Source organism: Zootoca vivipara, chromosome 2, assembly GCF_963506605.1.
Source record: "Zootoca vivipara chromosome 2, rZooViv1.1, whole genome shotgun sequence".
Lineage (NCBI taxonomy): Eukaryota > Metazoa > Chordata > Lepidosauria > Squamata > Lacertidae > Zootoca > Zootoca vivipara.
In genome coordinates, this window is record NC_083277.1 from 100,018,551 (window position 1) to 100,046,150 (window position 27,600).

The following is a 27,600-nucleotide window of genomic DNA, read 5'->3' on the forward strand; positions in this document are numbered from 1 at the left end:
TTAGAGAATGGCAGAAGGCATTGTCTAAATTTATCTGGCCGGGGGGGGGGGGAATCAAAACATATGCTGTTGAACTTTAACTTGCATTGGCCCCCACCTGCAGTGGTCATGGATGAAGGGAGTTAAAGCATAAGAACATATGAAGGATGCCACTTTGACTGGCCCTGGATTAGAAGCTAAAGGAATGTATTTGGGAGGAAAAGGTATAATATATCAGTTAATGAGTTGAAGTTAGCAAGATTCAACCATAAGCCATAAAGGCGACGTAACCTCAGGCACACCCAAATGTTGCATTGTATTTAATGTTTACAATTTCACATGTGAGATATTTGTTGTCCCAAATGTGAGATATTTGTCCCAATTTCTATGACTGCCACTTCGTCAACCCTTCCTTCTGTAATGAACAAAAACTCAGACTGACAAGGTTCAGAGACATGAATGGTTTGTAAAACACAAATGCCCGTTTTTTAGTCAGATCTAGAAGAAACAGTGGAACATAGACAACTAATGCATTGCATAATTGTCTTAACAGGCTGGTGTAATTATATATTTGTTGCAGGTCATGTGGGTGGCATATCTATCTAGGGCCAGCAGCAGGAAAGGAGGCATAGCCTGATCTGAAGCCACTGAGATAATAAATCTTTAGTGTGCTTTCTAATTCAGTTGGCTTGTTTTGGAAATTTGCACCTTGCTCTTTGTCCATTAGCCAACTTTAAAAGACTCCAAGCTGCCTGACCTCAGCCACTTTGTTATCACAAAAGTAAGTAAATGTGCCAAAGACCATATATTGTGAGGTGGATTTGTCCTGGAAATATATTTCCATTCGAATTGGGGAGAGATATATATTAATGAATTGACAAAAGGTTAGACTCCATAATAATTTCCAGAATAATGTGTGATCATTTACTCACCCAGTGCTAAACAACTTTAAGAAATCCTTCTGGGAAGGGTGATTAATGTAATTTACGGTTCTCTGAACATTACTGCCTGCTTTTGAGTGCTAAAAAGGCAGGTAATGATTTTAAGCTTTAAAAAAATCAAAGTTATTGCCAAGATAACTCTTCATGGGGTGTGACAAACATTGCTTGATTCCAGTGTACATGTGTGCAGTTCTATTTACAGTCTATTTAATGATTTGTGGGAGGGAAGATTGTAAGTTTTTTAGTCTGATATAGTTTTCTTGGCTTAAGTGGAAAGCAAGCATTGTAATGGATGAGTTATTTATTGGTACAAGGGGTACCAACATCTTTACCCAGAGCTTTTTCTGCCAGCTGGAACTCACTGGAACTCAATTCCAGCACCTCTCAGGTGGGCACCATTGCCATTACAGTGGTGCCTTGCTTAACGAATGCCCTGATTAACGAAATTTCTGCTTAATGAAAGGATTATTCGAGCGGAGCTTGCCTCGCTAGACGAATGCGTTTTACGAAAAATTCGTCTAGCGAATCGTGGTTTCCCATAGGAATGCATTGAAATTCAATTAATGCGTTCCTATAGGCAAAAAAAAAGTTAAAAAAATATCAGTGCATTCCTATGGGATTCGCTAGATGAATTTTTCGCTATAAGAAAAGGCCCGTGGAACGAATTAATTTCGTCTAGCGAGGCACCACTGTATAAGAGAACAAGGGAGGTGTTCGTGGTGAGTTCTGGCACCTCTTTTTCTAGAAAAATAGCACTGTCTTTACCCAAGATAGTGGTTCTGTTGCTGGGATATCATGTTTCCCCCATGCTGAAACCATCAGCTTATTTCTGTGAGTACAGTGGTACCTCGGGTTACAGACGCTTCAGGTTACAGACTCTGCTAACCCAGAAATAGTATGTTGGGTTAAGAACTTTGCTTCAGGATGAGAACAGAAATCGCGCGGTGGCAGCAGGAGGCCCCATTAGCTAAAGTGCTTCAGGTTAAGAACAGTTTCAGGTTAAGAACAGGCCTCCGGAACGAATTAAGTTCTTAACCCGAGGTACCACTGTACTGCCCCATGGAAAAAGTGCATTTGGGATGTGTACTAAATAATTATCCATCGGGACCCAGGTGGTGCTGTGGGTTAAACCACTGAGCCTAGGGCTTGCTGATCAGAAGGTCGGCGGTTCGAATCCCTGTGATGGGGTGAGCTCCCGTTGCTTGGTCCCAGCTCCTGCCAACCTAGCAGTTCGAAAGCACGTCAAAATGCAAGTAGATAAATAGGAACCGCTACAGCGGGAAGGTAAACGGCGTTTCCGTGTGCTGCTCTGGTTTGCCAGAAGCGGCTTTGTCATGCTGCCCACATGACCTGGAAGCTGTACGCCGGCTCCCTCGGCCAATAATGCGAGATGAGCGTGCAACCCCAGAGTCGGTCATGACTGGACCTAATGGTCAGGGGTCCCTTTACCTTTACTAAATAATTATCTATATAAACCCTTAAAAATAACACTTACCTTCCGTTTAAATTAGCTATCCTGAGATTTGGAGAATAAAAAAGCAACCGTACTGAGAATATTTAGAAATCTCTTTGAAAAGGGCTTGTTTATCATTGTGGCTTAGAAGGTGTCAGCTTTGCACTAATGCAACACAAGGGGGTTCAGGTAGAGTCTTAGGTGTGTTATTAGATTCCTGCTGCCCAAAATAAGTGCTACTACCCCTTCGCCTTTAAATGAAGGGCATACGTATTGCGGAATGGAACTTTAACATTTCTCGTTTAAGCCTCCAGCAAGATGGATACCCCATGGAGTGTCCCAGGCTTACTCACAGTGGTTTGGGGTCTTCACCTGTGATTTAAATTAATTCCATCTTTGACCTCAGTTAGTTTTTCTTGCCCTTTATCTCCCGATGGTCTCTCTCTCTAAGGTTCAGTGGGCTTTAACACTCTATATAATTACAGTGGTTTTTTTCCCTGGAATGAGTTGAAAGATCCATCTAGTACAGCAGTCTGTCCTCAGTAGCAGCCAGGTAAGCCCTCCTCCTCCCACCAGGAAGTTCACACCTGAGCAGAACAGAGAGAGCTAATCCCTGCTTGTTCATTCCAGCACCTGGCATTCAGAGATATGTTGCCTTTAACCAGGGGTCAGCAAACATTTTCAGCAGGGGGCCGGTCCACTGTCCCTCAGACCTTGTGGCAGGCCAGACTAGATTTTGAAAAAAGATATGAATACCTATGCCCCACAAATAACACAGAGATGCATTTTAAATAAAAGCACACATTCTACTTATGTAAAAACACCAGGCAGGCCCCTCAAATAACCCAGAGATGCATTTTCAATAAAAGCACACATTCTACTCATGTAAAAACACCAGGCAGGCCCCTCAAATAACCCAGAGATGCATTTTCAATAAAAGCACACATTCTACTCATGTAAAAACACCAGGCAGGCCCCACAAATAACCCAGAAATGCATTTTCAATACAAGGACACATTCTACTTATGTAAAAACACGCTGATTCCCAGACCGTCTGCAGGCCAGATTCAGAAAGCAATTGGGCCGGATCCGGCCCGTGGGCCTTAGCTTGCCTACCCATGCCTTAAACACAAAAGTTTACAAGTCCTTCTTTGTTCCTGCCAGTTTCAATTTGAATAACTTAGTTGCTTCTTTGTGGGGCCTCCTTGGGGGGGGGGGGTAGGCAGAAGTCATGGGCCGAGGACAAGCATAACTTGCATTTTAAGCACCTGGCAGTGAGCATCTTCACACACCGCAGGAGGCATGAAATGAATTAGCAGTTAACAAATGGTGCCTAGGAATAAGGGATAAGGAAAAAACAAAAGCAAATAACAGCAAAGGGAAAGAAAAGCCATGAACTTCCAGAGGATTTGAAGGAGGAAAATGAAGCAGATTCCTCTGTCCCCATCCCTCCACTATCTTGTAAGCTTGGTGGTTTTCATTCACATGAGCCTTTCATGTTGAAAGCACACGTGGGGGGGGGGCATTGACTAGCCCCACCTGCTGAAATATACACCAGTCACACGCCATGTTGGCTGTACGTTCAGCAGTGGTGTCATAGAATAATAGAAACGTAGAGTTGGAAGGGACCCCAAGGGACATCTCGTCCAACCCCCTGCAATGCAGGAATCTCAGTTAAAGCATCCATGTATGGCCCTTTCCCACTCCACCAAATGTGTGGCTAGTGGAGGGCCTGGCCAGTGTCGGCAGGAACGAGGCTAGTGGGCATGATCCCATGACCCACGTGCTTTCAGTGTGTTATTTGCTTCAGGAGATCCAGACATCATGATCCAAGGCAGAAATGTTATACATAAATAAATGTCTGTTCCTCCCATTGCATCAGACTTTTGTTTTTCTCCCGCACTTCTCTCTCTCTCCCTGCAGTGCGAAACCCATTCCGTATTGTGCACTCGTTATAAATTTACAAGCGGTCTGCGGTCATGTCCTTGTGTGCCAACATTTAAGCTTCCTTTATTCTTCGCGTTGCGCTCGAAGTATTGCTTTAAATTGGTTTTGTTTTGTGAATATTCACATCGTTTGGTGGTTTGTTGCTCACGAGGCAGTGTTTTTGTGTTCCCACCAGCGGGATTTGTGTGATTTACTTTTTGCAAAGGTCACATTTACATGATGCATGCCCTGCCCCTGGGGTGTATGTGAGCAGCTCGTGGTGTTCCGTAAATTACATATCTCTTCAAAAAGTTCAAGTCAGTTTTAGCAATGAGAAAATGTGTGGCAAGCAGCAGCCAAAACAGCACCTGCCTTTGTGAGCACCTCTGATTGCACAGGTGCAAAGTGTGCACAACACCATCTTGTAACAGCCTCAGTTTAAACCACAAGCAAAAGATCGTTTTCAAGGACAGATGGAATATTTAGGCATATTCAAAGCTACATATATACAGATTGCAAGTCAACCCTTGATGGTATCCTAGCTCTGGATTTGAATCTTCTTTACCTACCTGCATGATTAGGACCAGTTCAGATGTCATGATAACCATGGTTTATTTTGACGGGAAAGAGCCACACTCTCCTCTCTCCCTTTGTGCCACAGCCTCAAGGAAATAAGCTTATGCTTCTGTTTGACATTAGCCACAGTTTAACACTGCATCTGAAACCTAAACAATGGCTATTCTTAATGATGGTCAGTGAAAACAAGACAGCTTCATAGGTTGTGACTTTATTTAGAATAAACCATGGTTTTCATTAACCCACCGCATGCTGTATTCAGACAGTACAACAAGCTGTGGTTAATCTCTTCTGCTCAGCCACACCAGAGGTAGAGGGGGGAAGTGTTTGAGTCCCAGGGCCCACAGCAATTTGGTCCTGCCTTGTTCCATCACGGTTTATCACGATGTCTGAACAAGCTCTTAGATGCTCTCTTGAGCTGTATGCCACAGATGAAATACATTTCATATAAGAAACTGAGCTAGCACCAAATAACTGGAGTGCCAAAAAAAGAAAAAGAAAAATACGTCTCATTCGGTATTGATTAAGTTGTTGTTTGAGAGTGCAAGTCTAGAGAAGAACCGTAGCTCAGTAGTAAGTATTTGGTTTTCACGCAGACAATCCCAGGCTCATCCCCCAGCATTTCCAGGTAGGACTGGGACTATCCCAGTCTGAAAATCCCTGGAGAGCTGCTGCCAGTCAGTGTAGACAGTGCTGCACTAGATGAGCCAATGGTTTGACTCTGTATCAGACCACTTCCTGTGTTCCCATGAGGTTGGCAATGCTCCCTTCCTTGGCTCAGCTGATATCTTCTCCCTTCGCTTCACTCATATACCTCCTTTTTGAATTAGCAGCCAGTTTTGCCTTTTGACCAAACAATGCAAGGATAATGGTACAAACCTGAATCAATGATCCTGCAAATAGTATAACTTAATCAGATGCAGAATGAGGAATGAGGTTGAAGAAGCCATGATAAATAAGAAATCAATACGTATTAGGACTACACTGATCTCACAAAGCATCCGGAAATTAAATTGATCTCGACTGGGATGTACTGTACATGCAAAGGAACACTGTTAAGGAACCAAGGCACACACGTTTAACAAGCATGGCATTGGCATAATCTGTGAATATATTTAATTTGTTCTTAGCTTTCTCTGGCAGCTCAGTTTTCAAGCCCCAGCTCCTTTTCAGTCATTTATTTAGCAATACGGATCTCTGATGAGAATTCTATTCATTAAACTGCTGCTCAGCCATTGAATAGCTGTGAGGCTCATGCTGGCCGCTAGCTTTCTCCCCAACCTTCTGCTTTTAGTGTTGCAATAACGGAGCACACCGTAGGGATTTGTGTTAGTTGGCGCATGGTGCTGAATCTCTTACTGCCGTGGGGCTCTCACATAAACGAAGGGGGGAAAGGAATAAAAACTTGACACCCTCCCCATTCCGTTCCACGCGCAATAGCAATCAGTTTCCCCTGACTAGGCTTTTATAACCTTGTGGCTTTTCCCATCTGTTCAGCTAAAAACTGCTGAAATTGATACTGAGGCAGCACTAAAGCAAGTCCTCTTAGAGATTCGACACATTTCCTGCTGATGTTTGACTTCATATGGATGGACAGAGATGAGTATAGGCATGGTGGTGGGGTTTTTTTTGGGGGGGGGAGTTGTGTGCGCGTGTGCATGTGTTTTAAAGGTGAAGTTTCTTCCTCGTGCTAGAAATGGCACTGTTCTCTCTTTCAGAATTTTTGCCACCAGGTAAGGCTGATTTGATTCAGCTTCTCCTTGTTCCCGTTGTAGCTCTTCACTCACTCCTTCTCAGGTGATGGTGGGTGGGGCATCTTGTGGTTCACCTCAGGCACCAAAATGGCTTGGGCTGGCCCTGCTGATGGGCACCATGATGGCTACCCTTGTGGCAGAGTAAGGAACCTATCAACCTGCCAAGTCCCGGTTAGAAAAATACAGGATCAGCAGCGCCGGCACCGGAAGTCGCTTCTATGCATGTCCAGACAGGCATGGAAGCAACTTCCGGTGCCGGCGCTGCCCGATTTCCGGTGGCCAGACATGGGCAGAGTGGCACTGGAAGAAATCCGGGGGGATTATGGGATATTTCGCCATTCGGGATGACAGCGGGAAATGGCTTTAAAAACGGGGGTTTCCCGGGGAAAACGGGAGACTTGGCAGCTATGCCTAAACTGGGCTAATAAACTAAATGACCGTTCCATAGCACAGAAAGTGAGGAAGTAACATTGCGACAGAAGACCATCTTTGTAGTTGTTGTGCATGGTGATGGAGCTGTTGGTGCTTTTAAGCCAGAGGTGGGGAAGCTAAGGCTTAGGGGCTGAATTTGACCCTTTGGGTCTATTCATCTGACCCTTAGGGATCTTCGCAGCCCCTCTTTCACACCAGCTCTCTTCTAGAATATGTCCTTGAACTATGATAGTGCTACTTTCTTGACAGTAAGAGCTACTTACAGTGCAACAGTTTTCTACAATGGGTGATGGGCTGTCCTTCCTTGGAGGTTTTTAAGTAGAGGTTGGATGGCCATCTGCCATGTATGATTTAGTTGAGATTCCTGCATTGCAGGGGGGTTGGACTAGATGACCCTCGGGATCTCTTCCAACTCTACAATTCTGTTATTCTACTTGCTTGCCTTTGGAGGTGCCAAAACCTTTGACTTCAGTGGCAGGGAAATACCTTGCTGTTCAAAGGTTGCACCATGTGTTTTTGCCTCAAACTCCACTCCCCACTGGTGTGTGGCCCCTGGAAGGTTGTGCATGAAACAATGTGGTTGGGAAAACGTCCCTATCCTAGCTTTGCTGTTTATAGTTGCTTCTGCTGTAGGTTTCTGATTTTCACTTTGAATGATAAGGAGTCTGTCTCCCTAATGATGTTATTAACTCTCAATTCTGTTGGATTGCAAATATGATATATCATATCTGGATGTAGATGAAAGGGAAACAGAAACATCGCCACCTCTCTCTCTTCAGTGTGGAAGGAAAGGAAGAAGCTAAGGATAGGCTACTCTTTCCACCTCTCCTGTCATTTGGTTAGGTTGCTATGGCAGCAGTGTTTGCTGGAATCTATCGTATTTATTTGTAGTTCCATTCCTTTTATGTGATTTATGTAACTGTCTGGTGTAGGTGCCTGTTGGCCTGCATACAAGCAGCAACATGGCCCCTCTGATTGTGTAAGGGAATTTTAGCATGAACCACATAGAACTTGAGTCAGTCAGTAGCGATTTTGCGAACTGGTCAGCGTTCCCCCCCCCATATGATCATAAGAATTATGCTGGCTGAAACTGTGTTACAGACTGGTTTGCACTAACGCATTCCCATACAATCACAGGTGTGTTCATGTCAGCAGCGGGGCGGTCTGGGTGGGCAGAGGACCGCTGTCGGTATATATGGAAAGTGATCTTTGTTCCCCTTTCAATTTGCTGCAAAGAAAATTAGCAGCTGTCAAATCCCCCACCCCCTTTTAAGGAAAAGCTCACATACAGCACATTGCAGTACTCTAATGCAGCCAAGCTACCTGCGCCAAGGTAAAGTTGTCACTGATATATCAGCTGAAGACTGATAAAAGCACATTGTTAGAATATTTTTTTGTGTAATTCTGTGGCAGCATGACAACTTGCTCTTCCTCTTAACCATTTGCTCTGGTTAGAGTCTCCTCCCGAAAAAGTCTTTTGAAAAGAGGGAGAGGTGACCTTTCTCATTTCTCCTGAGTGCCTACAGATCTCCAGTTAGAGTCTTTCATTCTACATTGCCACCTCAATTTATTCTTTATTGCTTTTGTAAAAAATGCCTTTCTGTCCTTATCTGTTCCCGTTGCTCCTCTGACTTTTTAAAAAAGAGATATCTCACTCGTGAATCTCTCATTGATTTCCCCTTCCTCCTGTGTGCCTTGTTCTTCTGTAAGTCTTTTGTGTCCTGACAGCTAAGCCTTCGGAAGTCAAGGAAGAGTTTATCGTTAACCTCTGTGATAGCTTGCATTTCTCTGTAGGTGAAGACAGCTATAACATTTTGTAAGTGTAGTGAAAGTGATTTGAATGCACTTTACAGCATTCCAACACATTTGTTTTCAGGGCAGCAAACCACACTTAAAATGTGCTAGTATTGACTACTCCTCGGGCTTATTCTCTACCCAGGTCAAATGTCTTTAATACTGAATAGTTATTGAAACTTTTGCTTCAGTTTCAGCTTCCAGTGCTTGCCTAGCTGAAAAATGGTCCCAGTCACCTGATGAGATTATATCGTAGAATCACAGGCTCGTAGAGCTGGAAGGGACCCTGAGGATCATCTAATCCATGTGTAGGGGGCCAGATCCAGCCCAATCGCCTTCTAAATCTGGCCCGCGGATGGTCTGGGAATCAGTGTCTTAGAATGTGTCCTTTTTATTTAAATGCATCTCTGGGTTATTTGTGGGGCCTGCCTAGTGTTTTTACATGAGTAGAATGTGTGCTTTTATTTAAAATGCATCTCTGGGTTATTTGTGGGGCATAAGAATTTGCTCATCCCCCCCCCCCCGAAAAAATCTAGTCCGGCCCCCTACAAGGTCTGAGGGACAGTGGACTGGCCCCCTGCTGAAAAAGTTTGCTGACCCCTGATCTAGTCCAACTCCATGCAGTGCAGGAATATGCAGCGGTCCCTTATGGCATTATCAGCACCACACACTAACCAGCTGAGCTATCCTGGCATGCTCTTGAGGAATTCATCCTGGAGGCTGCGGGGTATCTGAGGGGAATGAAGCACATGCACCTGTTCTTTCCAGGGGAGTACAGCCTCATTTTGAATAGGTTCTACACCTCATACCTGGCCAAGAGAACCACCTTCTAGCAACGCCTCTTTCTGGTCATAATTCATCCTTCATGCACTCCGTAACTGGATCCAGACCTTGGTCTAGCACAGCAATCCTTAACCAGTGCAACTACCACCAGCCCCATACTTCATGGTCAGTGGTCTGGGATGATGGGAGTTGTCCAAAACATCTGGAGGGTACCAGATTGGGAAAGGCTCACCTAGTGCCTGCACAGCCTCACCTGAGTCAGATGATACAGAGTTATCCGTATGCTGATAACATCTCACCCCCTCCAATGGCTTTACCCAGCTGTTGTTAAAAAGCATATGGGGGGGCACCATGGAGACGAGCAAAATAGAGAGCAGCTCCCAGTCCATCTTCTCTGTGACCTAGGAGAGATTTGTAGCACACGCTGGAATGTTACCTAGTAGTTTCGAAATGTTCAAAAATGCCATTCTCCGCCAAGACGGAGAAAATCTCCTAACAGCTACAGCAAATAAGTGGATGTTGTTGGTGAAATATGAGATGCTCTTTTGCCACAGGGTGCACACAAACAACATCTGAGAAAATCTGTAATGTTTTATGTATTAAATCCTGGCTCTACTCCAATGAGTAGCAATAATTCTAATATGAAAGGCATTAGAGTGTTGTTGTTGTTTTAACGCCAGTTTCCCCCCCCCCTTTTTATAAAAAAAACACATTCATGAAAGGGGGAAATGGCATTTCCCTCCCCCTTGAGGAGGCAAATGTAAGAATGAATTTTATAATACTTTTGTAACTTGCTTCACTTGTCTTGGGTGAAAGTTACTGACAAAAGAACTGAGTCGCCTTGATTACTTCGATGCTTGCAGTCTCCTGACTACTGATTCACTAGAGCAGGTAAGGAAGGTTGCAGCAGCGTTAGCTACCAGCAGATGTCTTCCTTTTCTTGTTCGGGTGACAGTAATTGCTAGGTAGAACACATGCTTTCAGATAAGCTCTTTCTTCCCTTCAAAACATGGTGCCTGCGCAGCATGAAGAACGGAGATGTTGAAAGTGCACCTAGAAGGTTCATTTCAGTACTTCAGTGAGCTAATAATGAGTGTGTGTTGCTCTGAAATTAATGAAATGGGAAAGATCAAGAGCAGCATTTGCAGCTCTAAAGAGCGCTAGTTGGGTTGGCAATGAAACCAAAGCTACTCTCAAGCAGGGCCTGCTCTACGGCAAGGCTGGGTGGCGCAGGGCGCCCGCGAGACAGCCGCGCAGGGAAATGGGGCGGGGGGGGCGCGGGCGCCGGAGGGATCTTCGCACCACAGCGCCAGGGCGCCAGATATGCTTAAGACACTTTGAAGCTTTTTAAGACGCCCTGCTCTCAAGTGTGAACTCTCTGAGAGCTCGCAACAACAACCATTATACTTAGCATTCGCAACCCAGATCCTTCTCGGGGTCTGTGTTGCATTGTGTCAGCTGTCATTACATTGGCTGTCTTAATGCATGCGCAAGAAGCTCTGCCCCTGCTCACTCCACTCACCCCCACCCTTGCCACCCCCCATTTGAAATCCAGGATTGTGAAGACTGCAAATCCTGCAATGGGAGCTGCGTGATGACAGCCTTACATATATCTATCTATATAAAGATATATTAGAATCACAATGACAGCTGCATCCTAATAGGGATGAGAAGCATCTTACTGATGGCAGAAGGGCAACAGAATTTGTACAGGATGTGGCCATTGAGCCTTTCATGGGAAAAGAGCATGAGTAGAAGAGATAATTCACTAGAAGAATCAGTCACTAATAGGGGCGTGAGTGGTCGTTTCTTGTGCAGTTTCCTTCCTACGGTATGAAGCAGAGAATTCTGGCATTGCATTCAGTCAGCATACAGTAGGTGCTTAGGAAAGACGAAAGAGGGGTTGCAATGTCCTCACTCTCACCCCAACCCAGGCTTTAAGTGGTGCAGCTGCTTCTTAAATAAAGGTGTGATACTAGGAAAAACATCGTCTGTTTAATTAATGCTTGCTGTGAAGTTGTTACGGGAGCCCTCCTGATAGAAAGTGTCCAGCCTTGATGGGAGCAGAGTTGGCCAAAGGAGTGAGGCCAATACAATGGTACCTCGGTTTACAAACAGTCCTGTTAACGGACTGTTCCGGCAATGAACTCTGAAAAACTGGAAGTAGGTGTTCCAGTTAGTGAACTTTGTCTCGGAAGCTGAACGTGCTCCGCTGCCACTGGGAGGGAAGCTGCGCGTCTGCCAGCCAGCTGGTTGGCGGGCGTTCAACTCCCCCCCCCCCAATGCCACTGCGGGAGGAGAGCACTCTTGGGAGCATTTCCCACAGCAGCGTGGGGGGGGGGAATCATGTGTGGATCCTGGTTCAGCTACTGATTGATTGATTGATTGTGTGACTGAGGAAATGGATAAAAGCCCCCCATCCAAACAATGACTATGATCAGTGCAGGTAAGAAAAATTTTAAATTTTTATTTTTATCATCTACAATACTGCTTTATTGATTTTACAGTACGTTGATTATTGTTTCATTTTATGGATCAATAGCCTCGCTAGGTAGTAAAATTCATGTTAGATTGCTGTTTTAGGGGTTGTTTTTCATGGTCTGGAACGGATTTATCCATTTCCCATTACTTTCTATGGGAAAGCACGCCTTGGTTTACGAACGCTTTGGTTTAAGAACGGACTTATGGAACGGATTAAGTTCGTAAACCGAGGTACCATTGTAATGTAAAATAGCTGAAGACTAGAAGTTATGTGCCATCTTCATTAACCACAAAGAACTGTTTGAAAACTGTTGTGAAGATAAAGGGCATCTCGTTACAACCGAAGGATTCACCGATCTAGAGTAGAGGGTTGTGTTTTTGAAAAAAATATATGTGTTTATTGCATCCACATTTGCTAGCCTGCTGGGGTATTAAATGCATGGCAGCCCACCAGCGGGCGGATTTCTGTATTACCCATGCAGAAGATGAGTATTTCCTACCTAAAAGCCTCCAGGCTGGTTGTGAAGCAGCTCCAAGCTGTTATATTTTTACACACAGACATGGGAGCGTGTATGTGTTTTGAGTAGTCTCTGCTTAAAGAGCATTTGTAGTCAATCACTCTTTGTGTTCCCAGTTAAGGGATAAAAGCAGCAGGATGTGCAACAACTGGTGGGAAGCTGTACTCAAAGCAGTCCAGAAAAGAGAATACGTGTGAGATCATGGGGTGTTGGGTTGTGAAGGTGCGGTGGTGTCCCTTTTTTGTACATTTTGCTTCCTTTTCTTTCTTTTTTTGCCACCCCGAAATTATCTTAATTCAATTTCATGCTTCTTCCTAATTACGAAACAACATAGTGCGTGGGTAGGGAAGGGAATGGCCCTCTTAATTAAGTGTTTGATCTCCGTCTCTGGTTTACTTGGAACCGTATCTGCTTCCACATTTTCCTGACCTGCTCTCACTACATGATATTGTTGCATTAGCCTCTTGTGTATAAATGTTAATCGCCATGTGTTATGTGGGGGACGTTATCCCCATGGCTACTTAACTATGAGGGCTGTGCTCTGCCTCCACATTCGTAGGCAAATTCAAAACACTTTGTCACGTAAATACAAAACTGATAACAACACAAACAATGTAACAGGCTGTATGTGACTATTATTATTTTTTTTAAAAAGAAGATAAATAGGTACCGCTCCGGTGGGAAGGTAAACAGCGTTTCCGTGTGCTGCTGTGGTTTGCCAGAAGCGGCTTAGTCATGCTGGCCACATGACCTGGAAGTTATCTGCGGACAAACGCCGGCTCCCTCAGCCTATAGAGTGAGATGAGCGCGTAACCCCAGAGTCGTCCGCGACTGGTCCTAACGGTCAGGGGTCCCTTTACCTTTATGCTTCTGAATACTAGTTGCTGGAAAAGTGCAAGAGGGGAGAGTGTTCTTGGGCTTCAATCCTGCTTACAGGTTTCCCACAGGTATCTGGGCAGCCACTGTGTAAACAGGGTGCTGGACTAGATGGGCCGTTGGCCTGATCCAGCAGGCTCTTCATATGCCCCCTTTTATATTTGGGGAATGTGTGATGCAAGGATATTTCTGGGGCAATGAAAATCCAGTTGTTGCTGTGCTCTGAAAACCATGACTACCACTCCCAGCTGCTTTTTCTCCCTGCAGGGGAAAAAATATAATGGGGAATCTTTATCCTTTTTTTTCCACAGGGAGGAAAAGCAATCAGGGAATTACGAGAGCCTGAAAATGGTTTAACTCCCTTTTCCTACGCACTATTCCTCTTCTCCTGATTGCAGCCTTTTGTGGCTGTGTGTGTGTTTGTGTATTTGTGTGTGTGTGTGTTCACACATCTCATGGAAGGGAAGTTACATAGAACTCCACATAATATGTCCTTTGTCCCAAATATGTCATTTTACAAAGATTTGTGTGTGCCTCAGGTTTTAAAACTGCTGTGTGTGAATGACTTATGTGAATTTCAGTATGAGTGGCGAGAGTCGGCTAAGATTATATATTTTCTACCACTTAACAATCCCTCTCACTCTGGTGGAGTAATGTTCTGTCCAAAGGATTAAAATATTTGAATGCAGTATGGCCACAGGAGAAATTATATGTGTGTATTCACCTCGACCAAATACTTTTGAAGGTGAAATGAGGAAAGATAAACTTTCTTTATGCCTTCTTTCACTTCCATTTAAGTGCATGTTTCATTTGGAGATGTTCCTCAGTTTTCTCTACCTGGGGCCAGTCCCAGACCATCTGCTCACAGCCATCGTGCTTCAAAGGAACCACGTGCTGCTCTTAGGAGGCTGCATACATTGGCAACACAGAACCATTGTCTTTGTTGTTCTTCTCTGCAGGGAGAGGAGAGCCTGCAAAATTGATTCCTGCCAAGCCCTTAAGTCTTTTCTCAGCTTTCTTGAAGAATTATATCCCAATTCCATTTCAGCCACAGGTCCTATGGGGAACCTTGCAGGATACAGATGATGCTTGCATACCACCCTAGTGTCCTGTCCTAGATATCTTTGCAGCATTGTCAAGAACTGGCCCCATTATCTAATTAGATGAACAGTTACATCATACTTCGAATTGGGAGCGGATAACTGTCCTGAAGTCTTCTCAACTCACCCTATTGTGAGTCCAGAGGAGGCTGGCCAGGATGGTGAGCAGTCTGTAAACCAAATCCAATGAGGACAGGTGTGTTCAGCATGGAGAAGAGAAGATGGACTTGGGTGTGTGTGTGTGTGTGTGAAAGTGACCTCTGTATATCTGAAAGAAGATGTAGCAGAGTTATTCTCTGTTGCTTCAGAGGGCAAGGTGAGAACCAATGGGTAGATATCGCAGAGTAAAGGGATTCTGGCACCCAATGGTAAGAGGTGTTGAACGGTACAAAGGCTTCCTCAGGAGGTGATCAGATCCCTTTCCATGGAGGCATTTAAGCAAAGTCTGAACAACCAACCCCCAGGGATGCTAGCAGTCGAGTGCCACATTGCAGACCCTGCACTGATCAGACTGTTTGCTCTACATGGTCTTCAGGGTTCTTTCCAAGCCTATGATTATGTAAAGGTAAAGGTGTTAGAATATTGGGGTGTAAATCACCAATATTCTTACTATTGCCACTGGCTTCGGTAAAGAAGACAGCAAACAATCGTAGGTGCTAATCTACGTTTATTCAGAGAGTGTGGTTTAAGTGTGTTCGCCATCACTCTCCGTTCAGAAGTGAAAGTAGAAACAGAACAAAGAACATCACATGACAGGAGATCAAGTTACACAGTCTCCTGTGTGTGGGAAAGTTACAGCAATCATATAAAGTAAACAATTCAGCCACATGCCGCATCTGTGCCATGTATAGGATTTATGCTAACAAAAGGGACCCCTGACCATTAGGTCCAGTTGCGGACAACCCTGGGGTTGCGGAGCTCATCTCGCTTTACTGACCGAGGGAGCCGGCGTACAACTTCCAGGTCATGTGGCCAGCATGACTAAGCTGCTTTCTGGTGAACCAGAGCAGTGCACGGAAACGCCATTTACCTTCCCGCCGGAGCAGTACCTATTTATCTACTTGCACTTTGACATGCTTTCGAACTGCTAGGTTGGCAGGAGCAGGGACCGAACGACGGGAGCTCACCCCATCGCGGGGATTCGAACCGCCGACCTTCTGATCGGCAAGCCCTAGGCTCTGTGGTTTAACCCACAGCGCCACCCGCATAGACCCCTCTTTTTCTGGAGAGGCTGTTCATGCAGCATCCTGCAGGCTCACCAGGCTCATTTCTTCCAATCTCTGCCTTCCCCTCCCCATGTGTCTGGGGAAATCTCCTTCTGCAGCAATAATTGGTGGAACCTGTCTTTCCAGAGCCTCACTTTGCACATTCAAGAGTGAAATTAGTATGCTGTCACAGCCCATTTCTGCTCACAATTACCACCCTAATTTGCACTTTGGTAGCACACCCGGTACATGTCATGGCTTCCATTTCCACTCGGCAGCTCTTGCCCAACATACAGTTATCCCATCCTGCACCATCTGCTGAGCTCAATTTCCCCCTTTTTACTTCTCTTATGTAGCTGCAGCTTGCATTTGACTTTCATTAACGCTAGCTACCTGGGTTCACTGGAAATTCCAACTGGATAATCGCCATTTCCCACCCTAAGCTCTCTTCTTCATTTGTCCCTATTTTCACCTTCTGGGCAACTGAAGCTGCATGCGATCATATTAGCAAATGGGCCCGTTTGACATGGGATGAACTTGGCTCCCCCCGCCCTTGTTCTTCAAGGGTCACTTCTTCACACAGTGCACTGGGGAATTTGTTCCTACAGGGGAGCAGTGATGGCCACCAATTTGGATGGCTTTAAAGGAGGATTAGAATCAAAGAGTTGTAGAGTTGGGAGGGATCTTGATGATCATCTAGTAGTCCAACCCCCTGCAATGCAGGAATATGCAGCTGTCCCATATGGGGATTGAACCCTCAACCTTGGCATTCTCAGCACCACACTCCAACCAACTGAGCTATCCATGCTCTAGGTTGGAGGATAAGGCTATCAGCATGTACTAGCCTGTGATGGATATCTTGTCCCTCCACTGCTGGAGGCACTATGCCTCCATAAACCAGTTGCTGGGAATTTCAAGTGGGAAGAGTGCTGTTGTGTTCATGCATGTAGGCTTCTCATAGACATCTTGTTGGCTACTGTGAGAACAGAATGCTATACTAGATGAACCATTGCCCTGAGTGAGCAGGGCCCTTCAGGGCATTGGAGGGGTGTTCAGATAGACATTTCTTACTTGTTGGTGGTGGGGAGGGAACAGGGCTGAGGCCAGAGACCCTGCCCTGCTGGGAATGCACCGCCTCCTCTTGGCAGGAGTGGGCTGCCTGCTTTTTTTCTTTCTCCTCGCAGGCGCCTTGCAGATTTATCTGACCGTATGTTCGCTTGCTGTCTTTATTTAAATTTAAAGCAGCATTTTTAACACTGGCCTCAAGATGAATGTCTGTTACTTCAATCACAAGGGACAAATCGCAAGTTGCAGTAACTATTTCACTTTGTAACCGTGCCATGTCGCAAGATTTCTTTCTGACGGATGCTCAGGAGAGCACTTAGCCATTGGAACTGCTGCTATTGGTTGAGGCAGTTGTGTATGTTTCCCTTCAATTCCATTTTGTCCAGATTTCCAGACTTGAGTCTCGAGAAGAACCCCTTCGGGAGTAGTCTCTTAAGGACAGAAGAATAAACTTAAGAATATTTAGCTGGATCAAACCAATGCCCCATCTAGTTCAGCATCCTTTTCACACAGTGGCCAACCAGATGCCTGTGGGAAACCAGCAAGCAGAATCCAAACACAAGAGCACTCTCCCCTTTGGGGGCTTCCAGCAACTGGTATTCAGAAGCATTGCTTTCTCCAGCTGTGCCTCCCATCAATTGCCGCTCCATATTGGAGCATCAGACCTAGCCAGTACCATTTTCAGTATGAGAAGGGAGAAGCTGCAGTCAGCACCATTTTATCGCAAGAGATGTCACCGTGGCTGCTAGTCCTACAATTCTAAGGTAAAGGGGCCCCTGACCATCGGGTCCAGTCGTCTCCGACTCTGGGGTTGTGGCGCTCATCTCACTCTATAGGCCAAGGGAGCCGGCGTTTGTCCGCAGACAGCTTCCGGGTCATGTGTCCAGCATGACAAAGCTGCTTCTGGCAAACCAGAGCAGTGCATGGAAACGCCGTTTACCTTCCCGCTGCAGCGGTCCCTATTTATCTACTTGCACTTTGATGTCCTTTCGAACTGCTAGGTGGACAGGAGCTGGGACCGAGCAACAGGAGCTCACCCCGTTGCAGGGATTCAAGCCGCCGACCTTCTGATCAGCAAGCCCTAAACTCTGTGGTTTAACCCACAGCGCCACCTGGTACAGTTGTGTTAATTCTGCAATCAACACACTTCAAAACTTAGAGAGGGACTTGAAGGCAGGATAGCAGCTAATGAGTGGTGGTGGGTAAAAGATGGAAGCGGGCTGGAGTGGAGAGGCTGCAGAGCCCATTCTGTATCTTAGAATTAAAGTATCTGGAACTCCTAATGCTTATTCAATGCTATGCATATCCTTGAGTCGAGCAGTTACAAAGAGACATTTGCAAGAGTCTCTTTTCCATTTCCACCTGACATTTACAATAAGAATATGCCATCATTTCCAATTTAAAAGTGTAAATTAATATCCACAGTTCTGTATGTCCAAATAGGTATCTAAACTAGACTGACAGTGATAAGCCATGCATTGGAATGCAGAAAGGGCAGCGAGATCTTCAGACTGCAGAACTGTGGGTGGTGTGTTCGCCCTTCCAGTCTTGCAATATCTTTGCCACCAAAAGGTGAAGTCTAGAGCCTTTCTGGAAATATGCCTTGGTCTGTTGTCTTATTGGCCATTGCCTCTGTCTCAACTGAGCCTCGGTTTTTCATGCCAACATCAAGAGGTTCTCAGTGCTACAGTTATCATCCATCCATCCATCCATCCATCCATCCATCCATTCTCCTTCGCCCATGTGGTGCTGGAGGCAGACTGACAACAACACAAACACTTCTTTTTTTAAAAAAACAACTGATATTTGTAGAAAAGATTGTGTCACTAGGAATGATTCCTCTGAATGGCCGTTGTTTGAAAGATGTGAAGATGCTTCAAGTAGTTTAAGGGACTGATTGTTTGAGGAGGAAACAGAAGCATCTGGAATTGGGATTAACCAAGGAGATAATTGAGTCAATTGCCTAGGAGTGGCTTCAAGACTCACCTCTGGGGACAAAGCCCAAAGCACATAATGAAGACAGTTGTCAGATCTCCTGCACCTGTTTGAGGGCTAAATGCTTCCTTCTCCCCATTAGCAGCTACACAGCAATTGTAATTAAGGCAGTTCTGATTTATGCCCTGTGGAGATGTAAGTGCACCTGCCAGTGAAGCTTCTATTAGAACATGCTGAGCTCCGAACGCTGCAATAATTAAAACATCCACAAAGCTGGCACATGGCAAAAATTAGTCTCATATGTGTTAGTGAACATGGCCTAACACTTTAGGGTGGATTCCTGTTTCCCATGTCTCCGAGGCTGGCAACCTAAGACTAGTTTTGGGTGGGTATATTAACAAAAACCAAGGAGGTTCAGGCAAACTTAACATATATCCACAGCATATAGCAGGACATGCTATTTTACTCATTATTTTTTTAATATGATGGGAGAGGACAGGGAACCAGCCTTATTTATTTCCTGTTGACATTTGAGATGTGAAATAATGGTCTTAAATTTGATGCTGTGGTCGGGCTACCTAGTCCTAGAGGACTAGGCAGTGTATATACCATGCATTTAGAGTGCATGACTTCCCTCAAAGAATTGTGGGAACTATAGTTTGGAAAGAGTGCTAGGGGATTGTAGGAGATGGGCAAACTACAGTTCCCAGGATTCTTTGGGAAGTAGCGATGCACTTTAAAATTTGATATAGATGTATACTGTGTACACAGCCATAGCCAGTGCAGATAGAGAACCAATATGACTCCATAGCTATGTAACCTAATAGCTCATCTTCTCTTTTGCTTACCATTGGATTCTCCTGGTGGACAGAATGCCAATGAAGATGGCACATGGTAGTTTCAATGAAGATGGTAGTTTCTACTCTGCCCTGCAGAGTCTGGACTCACCATGCTTTTTTTCTACCGTATTAGTGCTACATCATTGATTTTTATGCTACCGTGATGCTTTGAATATCATAGAATTGTAGAATTACGAGACATTGTACTACCTCTGTAAACCAAGAAAACCCTTAATAAAAATTAATTTTAAAAAAGAATTGTATAATCAATTGAAAGTTGGAAAGGACCCCAAAGGTCATCTAGTTCTCTGCAGTACAGGAATCCTTTGCCCAATGTGGGACTCAAACCCACAACCCTGAGATTAAGAGTCTCATGCTCTACCAACTGAGCTATCTAGTACCCCCAAAAAGGAAAGTTATTTGGCCCAGTGAAAAGAATTGCCTTGCACAGTATTTCCTGCTCCATGGGATCAGTGTCCTTGCTAAGACTATCTTGTATTGAGTGATGTTTCACTGAAAGAGCAGTCCTTGTGCCTAAATATTTTGTGCTTATTTGCTAGTGTGGAAGCTGATAAAATTGAGTCATTAGAGTAAAGGCAGCAACTGATTGCACTCTCAGAAGGTTAATTATAGAAGTGTAACCACGCTGTTAGCAAAAACATGTCTTGACATTGTAAAAGCCAACAGAATCTTCTAAGGTTCCACAACGCTCATTGCTTTTTGTCTTGTTCTCTGCTCTGCCCCCCACCCCCTTCTAAGTCTTTCATTCTCAGGCCTCGGTCCAGTTCAAGTTAGCTGCATTTAAGTCGCATAGAAACCGGTAGAATGAGTATAGTTGCAATTAAATGTAGAATAACCTGATTTAAATATGTCTAACTTCCTGTGGATTGTGGTGTTGTTTCTTTGCAATAGTTCAAGGGAAGAGCCAGTGATTTTAAGATTGCCATGCCATTTTCTTTTAAGCAAAACAAAGGGATGTTGATATATTTAGATATTTAATCAAACGACAGCATCACATCATTGGAATTCCAGGGAGTGCTGGTCTTCTAAGCCAACAGACATTAGTTGCATTCTGTGGAACGGTTATGCTTTTGTATAGGAGAGGTCCCTTATCAACTAACTAGTGGAAAGTGTACAGTGCTGCTTGGGAATTCTAAGAAACCAAAACAATTCAGTGCAGTTTTGAAATAGTGGTTATCAATTTGTGGTCATTGCATTTTATCTGGGGGGGGGGACACAGGGGTACACATACCCCTAAACATTTTGTGAATCTTAGTTTGGGCTCATTGAGGGGCAGTATTTCAATATGAGTAGGAAAACAAGAGTACCCCTAAACATTTTTTAAGAAAAAAAGCACTGGTTTTGGTATTTTATGCATTGTGGCTTGCAGTTATTTTTATAGATCATAGCTTAGTAATTATTTATTGTGATTGTTAAGAGTAAATTTCTGTTTAATTATTTGCTGATGTTTTGAGAGTTAATTTTATTGTTTACTATGATAGTCTGAAAGATTGTTGACTATTTATTTGATACAAGTCATTCCATTTTAAAGTCATGGTTTATTACAATTTTTTGTATAGGATCAGATTATTATATAAGGTGTGTGTTTTTTGTATATTTTGTTGCTGTAAACTGCCTTGTGTATAGTAATATAGAAATGCAGTATACAAATGAAAAGTGAAATGAAAATCAGTGACTTTTTACAGGTTCAATCTGCCATCTTGATTCAAAATTGTGTCCAACTGTATCCATACATGGGCAAAAACCTGTTCCTTCATATCAGGAAGCACCATGCAAATCTGTTTACAATATCTTAATGCAGGCATCCCCAAACTTCAGCCCTCCAGATGTTTTGGACTACAATTCCCATCTTCCCCGACCACTGGTCCTGTTAGCTAGGGATCGTGGGAGTTGTAGGCCAAAACATCTGGAGAGCCACAGTTTGGGGATGCCTGTCTTAAGAGGTGTCGAAATGCATAGCAAACAGACAGAGGCCAACAACTTTCCAAAATATATAGGAGATGAGAGGCAATAAACAACAGTGAATGGATCTTGTGTTACTCAGTATCCTTCATTTTCCTAAACCCACAAGTTCAAAATCAAGCTCAGCAAGCCATAACCTTATACAGGACATATAAAGTATAAAAATGGGGAGGGGAGCCTTTTTCAGCTCAAGGACTGCATGGCCAAATCCTAAAGTGGGTGAGGGTGAATTAAGCAGAATGTCCATCTATAAGACAAGCCACCTGTTGGTGTTACCATGTTCTTTCTCTGTTTCAGAGGGCTTGGCTGTTGGCGTTGGGTTCGGCGCTGTTGGAAAGTCAGCATCTGCAACCTTTGAAAGTGCCAGGTAAGTTCGCTATGCCTAAGTGACATCTTCCTTGTGGTGTTTTGAAGAGCTTGGACTGATGCTTCCTCAAATCCCTTGGGGAAGAAAATGCAGGAGGCAGTAGTGTTTTTCCAGCTGCTCTCCAAGAAACACTGACCCCAAACGTCACTCTGCAAGTTGCAACGAACAGCTCTCAAGTTGTGGCCTGCCTCAAGTCCTCTTGGGGATCAGTAACTGCTTAAGGAACAAGAAACAGAAAATAGGAATAAATAGACAGTTATCTCAAAGGAGGGATGTAGAAAGTGTGGGCCCCCCTCCATAGGATTTTCCATAAGTAGCAAGAGTATATTCAGTGTCTCTGTTTTCAGATCGTAGAGTCTTTCTTACAGCTCAACTACAGTCAATTCGAGACATTTTTGTTGTAGTCAGTGTGGGGTTGTGAGGGTAAGAAAAGTGGGGGGAAAGAGAGAGGAGAAAATAGAGAAGGGGAAGGGGGTGGGTGAGACTGTAAACCAGGCATGCCCAAAATCCTTTTTAGGGGCCAGTTTAATCCAGCCTCTGTGGCAGTTTATTTCCCGGGGTAAAATCCTAAAAAAAAAATATCTCAACAACCTCAACAACTTAAATCCTAAAAATAGCTCAACAACTTTGGGGGTAAAATCATAAAAAGGTCAACAACTTCAGTCTTAAAAAAAGGTCAACAACTTGCCCTTTGGTCCTCACGGCCCTTCACTTCATGAAATCTGGCCCTCTTTAAAAAAATGTTTGGACACCACTGCTGTAAAATTTCCTTCTTTACAGAGTATATGAGTGGTGCTTTTTCGTCGCATGGATAGGTGTCTTATTTTTGCTGGCGGAGCAAGAGACCAGGGCATTATAGGTTGCTGTTAATTGGTTGCAGTGAGTTTTGATTGTGTGAAAGGGGAGTGTCGCTGGGTTGTTCGCCATATTGATTTGTAGTCAGGGGATAGATCATTGTCTTGTTGGCCTGTATATGTGACAAAGGGGAGCCACGCAGGAGTGAAGGTGTCTTGCTGTGTTTGTCCCCATGATATTTTCAATTTGTTGGATGTTTTTTTCTAACAGAGTGGTTTCCCATACAGTTTGGTACCAGGGGTCTATGGATCCTCCTGATAGGGACCTGTGCTTTTTAGCTTGTTCATAAATGGTTTAGGTCAGTATCTCCCAACCTTGGGTCTCCAGCTGTTTTCAAACTACAATTTCCACCATCCCTGACCACTGGTCTTGGTAGCTAGGGATGATGGGAGTTTTAGTCCGTAAACAGCTGGGGACCCAAGGTTGGGTAACTGGTTTAGGGTTAGCATTGACTGGTGAGGTTTGCTGGTTATACCAAATTGTTCAATGTGATTTTAACATAAAGGGAATGCAAGGGTATTCAAAATGATAGCTGCAATCAAGGTGAGCTGTGACAGTAAAAAGGCAAATGTGATTCAGTTTAAGCAAGTGCCAAGTGCAAAATAATAACAATCCTAATTTCACATAATCACAAATATCATAACACTGTTATGTGATGCTATGAATATATGAATATTGTGTGCAGTTCTGTTGACATCTCCTCAGAAAGGATGTTGTAGAGCAGGAAAAGATAAGCCCTTAGCATCCCCAGGAAGCAGAATTCTTATGGCTGGGAGTCTCTTGTCTGTGTCTGCTGGGTATAACGGTCTTTTGGTAATAAGCATATCTTGAAATGCACTTTCTTTCTCGCACAATGCTGGGCTTTAAGCAATCAACAAAAGGAAAACAACAGAGCATAGTCGTGTATGCCAGGTGTTGTCAAGGTAATATTGCTTCAGCCTTGCTTATGTCTAACCTTAAAAACGATCTACACTCTAATTTGCCTATTGAAATGAGTGAAGTCTCAGAAATCTGTACTGCTGTCATCTTAAGACCAATTGCTGAACATGGTGCATATAAATAAAGAGTTTGCCCAAACAATTCACGTTGAACGTCATAGCTCCTGAGATGGATATTTTTTTTAGTTATGGGTTGACCTGTGTTCTCACTTCCAATGTATTTTGTCCTCTGCAAAACTGACTCCAGGGACAAGATGTCTTGGAACTGGGTGTGAAAGATGTTAGAGCTGTGTGATGCTGGCACAGGATGTTGTGTTGATTGATGAGATGAGCATGTGAGATGTTACAGTTTCAGATAAGGGGGGTAGGGTTATAGAGGACAGTATTGGTAGAGCTAGTGCCTGTGGGTTTTTTGATTTCTTCTAACATAGATAGTGGCTTGTCAGCAGCAATTTTCATCATCCTTGTTCTTTTGCATAACTTCTCACAGTTGTTAAGTTATTAACGTGTGTGTGTGTGTGTGTGTGTGTGTGTGTGTGTGTGTGTGTGTAGGCACTAAAAACTTACTGTTACTAACATGTTCTTTCAGCTCCAGAAATATGTTACCCATTGAAAGCCTTTGGGTACACAGTGTAATGCAGCATTTAGCAAGTGAATCTTGACTAGGGAGCAGATATTTACCCAATGCTTCTAGGTAAGAAAAATATTGCTCTGAGGTAAAAATAAAAAGGTAGCATTGCATCTCTTGGGCCATATATACATGAAAATTGAGTTGGAACTTCTAGGAGGACATCCTGGTTTACCTGTCAGTGGCCCGCAAGGGCACTCTAAAGGAGATTTGCTGTTACACTTTGAGAATCCAGGCTTTGTGTTACCACTTTTTTTACAATTGGTCTTCACAACCTTTTCTCTCTCTTTCTCTCACCATCTTTTGGAGCCATGGAGACAGGTTGTTTTCTCCTCAGGAGAACTTTAAAAACGGCAAACAAGAATCTCTCCAGCTTTAAATAATTACTTTAGGCAAGGTAGACTTCAAAGGAGCCATTACATCGAAAGCCGTTCCGCACTTTCGTTCCTGCTTCATTGCTCGTTTTGCTGCCATCAAGGCTGTGAGATTGTTCTGGTGATATTTAGAATGAAAAATTGACATGACTTTTACTATCTGTTCTTAATTGGCATCTGTTATCCCGAGGCACAAACATTTCCTTCGCTGTTCATATCTGCTGATTAGGTTAATTTGTGAATGAGCAAGAGAGCAAAATGTGGGGACGTAATTTGTTCCTTGTTGATTAATTTGTTTCAGAAATGTAAATGCAGCCTCTTCTATCATCTGAAGTAGCTCATAAAAAGTCATAGCAACAAGCCCACTAAATTTCCAGTCCAACTGCAAGAGGTAAATTCACAAAACAATGCGTTGCAAACAGCAGGCTCACATTCAGCTCCTCAGTTTTGCTCATAAAGTGTCTCTATGAATAAGCCTTACACTTTTTCTGGAAACTAGGCAAAGAGGGACATAACCAGACTTCCTCTGGGAAGTCATACCAAAGCCTTGAGGACACTAAGTAAAAGCTCTGACTCTTTCCAGGTATTCTAGCTTTCAGGCGTCAAACACTTAATCTCACATATTCAAACTTGCAAACATATTGAGAAAGAGATTTGCTCACTGGGAAATGAGAAATAGCTTTGGAATCTCCATGTTTCTGGGGTGTTAGGTAACCTTTTGGTTGTTTTTAGGGCTCTTGTGCCCTTAACAGCTACACAACGACCCAAAAAACCAGCACCTGAAGGGAACTTTTTTCACACATTCTTCTCCTGCCAAGAACGTACTCACCTGCCAAGCGGAACTCCAGGAAGCGGTTTGTGAATGACGCATAAGACCCCATTAATCAGCACTGGGCAAATCCAGCTTCTGTTGCCAATCAAAACTGGGCATCCCTGAGCTCAGTTTAGGGGTGAGAGATCATGCATGTGGGCTCTGTGCTAAAATTCAATATTTCAGTGTGCCTTTTTTGGTGCAGTAGTCCTGCTTCAGGTGACAGGCAGGCAGAGCAGGGGACAGTACCAGAATCGCAGTCTGACATCCAAACACAGGGGCAGCATAAGAAGCAAGGTCTAAAGCAGTCATAGGCGAACTCTGGCCCTCCAGATGTTTGGGACTACAGTTCCCATCATCCCTGACCACTGGTCCTGTTAGCTAGGGATGATGGGAATTGTAGTCCGAAACATCTGGAGGGCCGGAGTTTGCCTATGCCTGGTGTAAAGGCAGTCTAAACCTAGGGGGCTTCAGTGACTGGGCAGGAGTGCACAGATCAGGAAATTGCTGCCAAGAGGTTATTCCAACTCTCTGTGCCTGGAACATACTTGATATACTTCCTTATGAGAATCATATTTCTCCTGAGGAGTCATTGTTTCTCTGGTGAGCAGTTTGGTAGCCAACTGAAACTGCGCCTTAAAGCAGGCATGGCCAAACTTGGCCCTCCAGCTGTTTGGGACTACAGTTCCCATCATCCCTGACCACTGGCCCTGTTAGCTAGGGATGGTGTGAGTTGTAATCCCAAAACAGCTGGAGGGCCAGGTTTGGCCATGCCTGCCTTAAAGCATCTGGGGGGGGGGGAGAGAACAGAAATAAATGACGAATGATACCTTCGCTGGAACTAACACACAGCACCGACATAGTCTGCCAAAGCGCCAAAAAACCCCAGCACAGAACGGGTGAAAAAATGAACGCTGTTACACCCAATCATCGTCTGCCAAAGAGCCAGAAAAAAACAGCACAGAAAGGGTTAAAAAACCTTTAACCTCTCTGGCTACCGGCAGCAGCAGCAACAAAAACAAAAAAGGATCCGGGTTTTAACAAGCTGTAGCTCTGAGACAAGCTGTAGGGTGAGGAGGAGTGGGAGAACAAATGGGGGGGGGCCGAGGCTCTGTGTGTCACATCTGACACGCGTGTCGTAGGTTTGCCACCACTGTCTTAGCCTAACCTACCTCACAGGGCTATTCTGGGGATTAAATGAGCAGGATGAGAGCCATACTGTATATGTTGCAGGGGGTGGGGGGCGTTATCAATGCAATGGATGCATGCATGAATGAATGAATGTGCAGCATTTATTTGCAACATTTCTTCACAGCTAAAAGCCTGCCATTATAACAATTTTATTAACAGATCTTATCAGTTCCTTGCCTAACATTAGTAGAAGGATCAAGGATTAGCCTTAATTTCAAAGAGGTTTTGTCACTTGGGGGTTGGCTTCAATGGGGGTGTGGGGGGGGGGATGCTGTCAGACTGTTATTAATACACGGTGTGAGTAGGGCTTTTCTGCCAAGAGATATAATATGATAATGACCTCAAGCAGCTCATGGCTTCATTCCTGGCTGGCTTCATGAGCGCAGTCAAGAGCAGGTCCAACTGATGGCAAGCATTGAAGTGCATTATCTGTAGGGCTGGTACTTGTTCATTTTAAAGCCAAATTGGGGAGGTGGAGTAAAATACATATCAATCTTCTTCTTCTTTTTCTCTTCTCCAGCTGCATTTGCATTTGAATACAAGAAAAGCACTCGCCCCTCCACCGCCTAAGCTGCGCTTAAACTCCCCCCCCCTCCTAGTGTGATACTTTATCTTAATCTAACATTCATTGGTTCTGCAATGAGTTGAGATAGGGAGACTGGAAGAACCTGGTCTTCTAATAAAAAAAAACAATTTAAGGGGAGCTTAGTTAATAAATACTTACCCTGGAAAGCTTTAATAGCTGCTGGAGTCTGGTTTCTGGAAGCATTATTCAAAAGAGGAGCCTGCAAGGTGC

At 44.2% G+C, this 27,600-nt stretch overlaps 1 protein-coding gene across 5 annotated transcripts in view; it reads left to right on the top strand.

Moving 5' to 3' along the window:
• Positions 1-27,600, top strand: part of SLC39A11 (solute carrier family 39 member 11) — a 266,928-nt gene that overhangs the window by 198,175 nt on the left and 41,153 nt on the right. For all 5 annotated transcript variants that reach the window (XM_035104080.2, XM_035104081.2, XM_060271959.1 and 2 more), the window contains one exon: positions 21,938-22,007. In XM_035104080.2, coding sequence (XP_034959971.2) covers positions 21,938-22,007 — 70 coding nt within the window. The remainder of the gene's footprint in view (positions 1-21,937; positions 22,008-27,600) is intronic.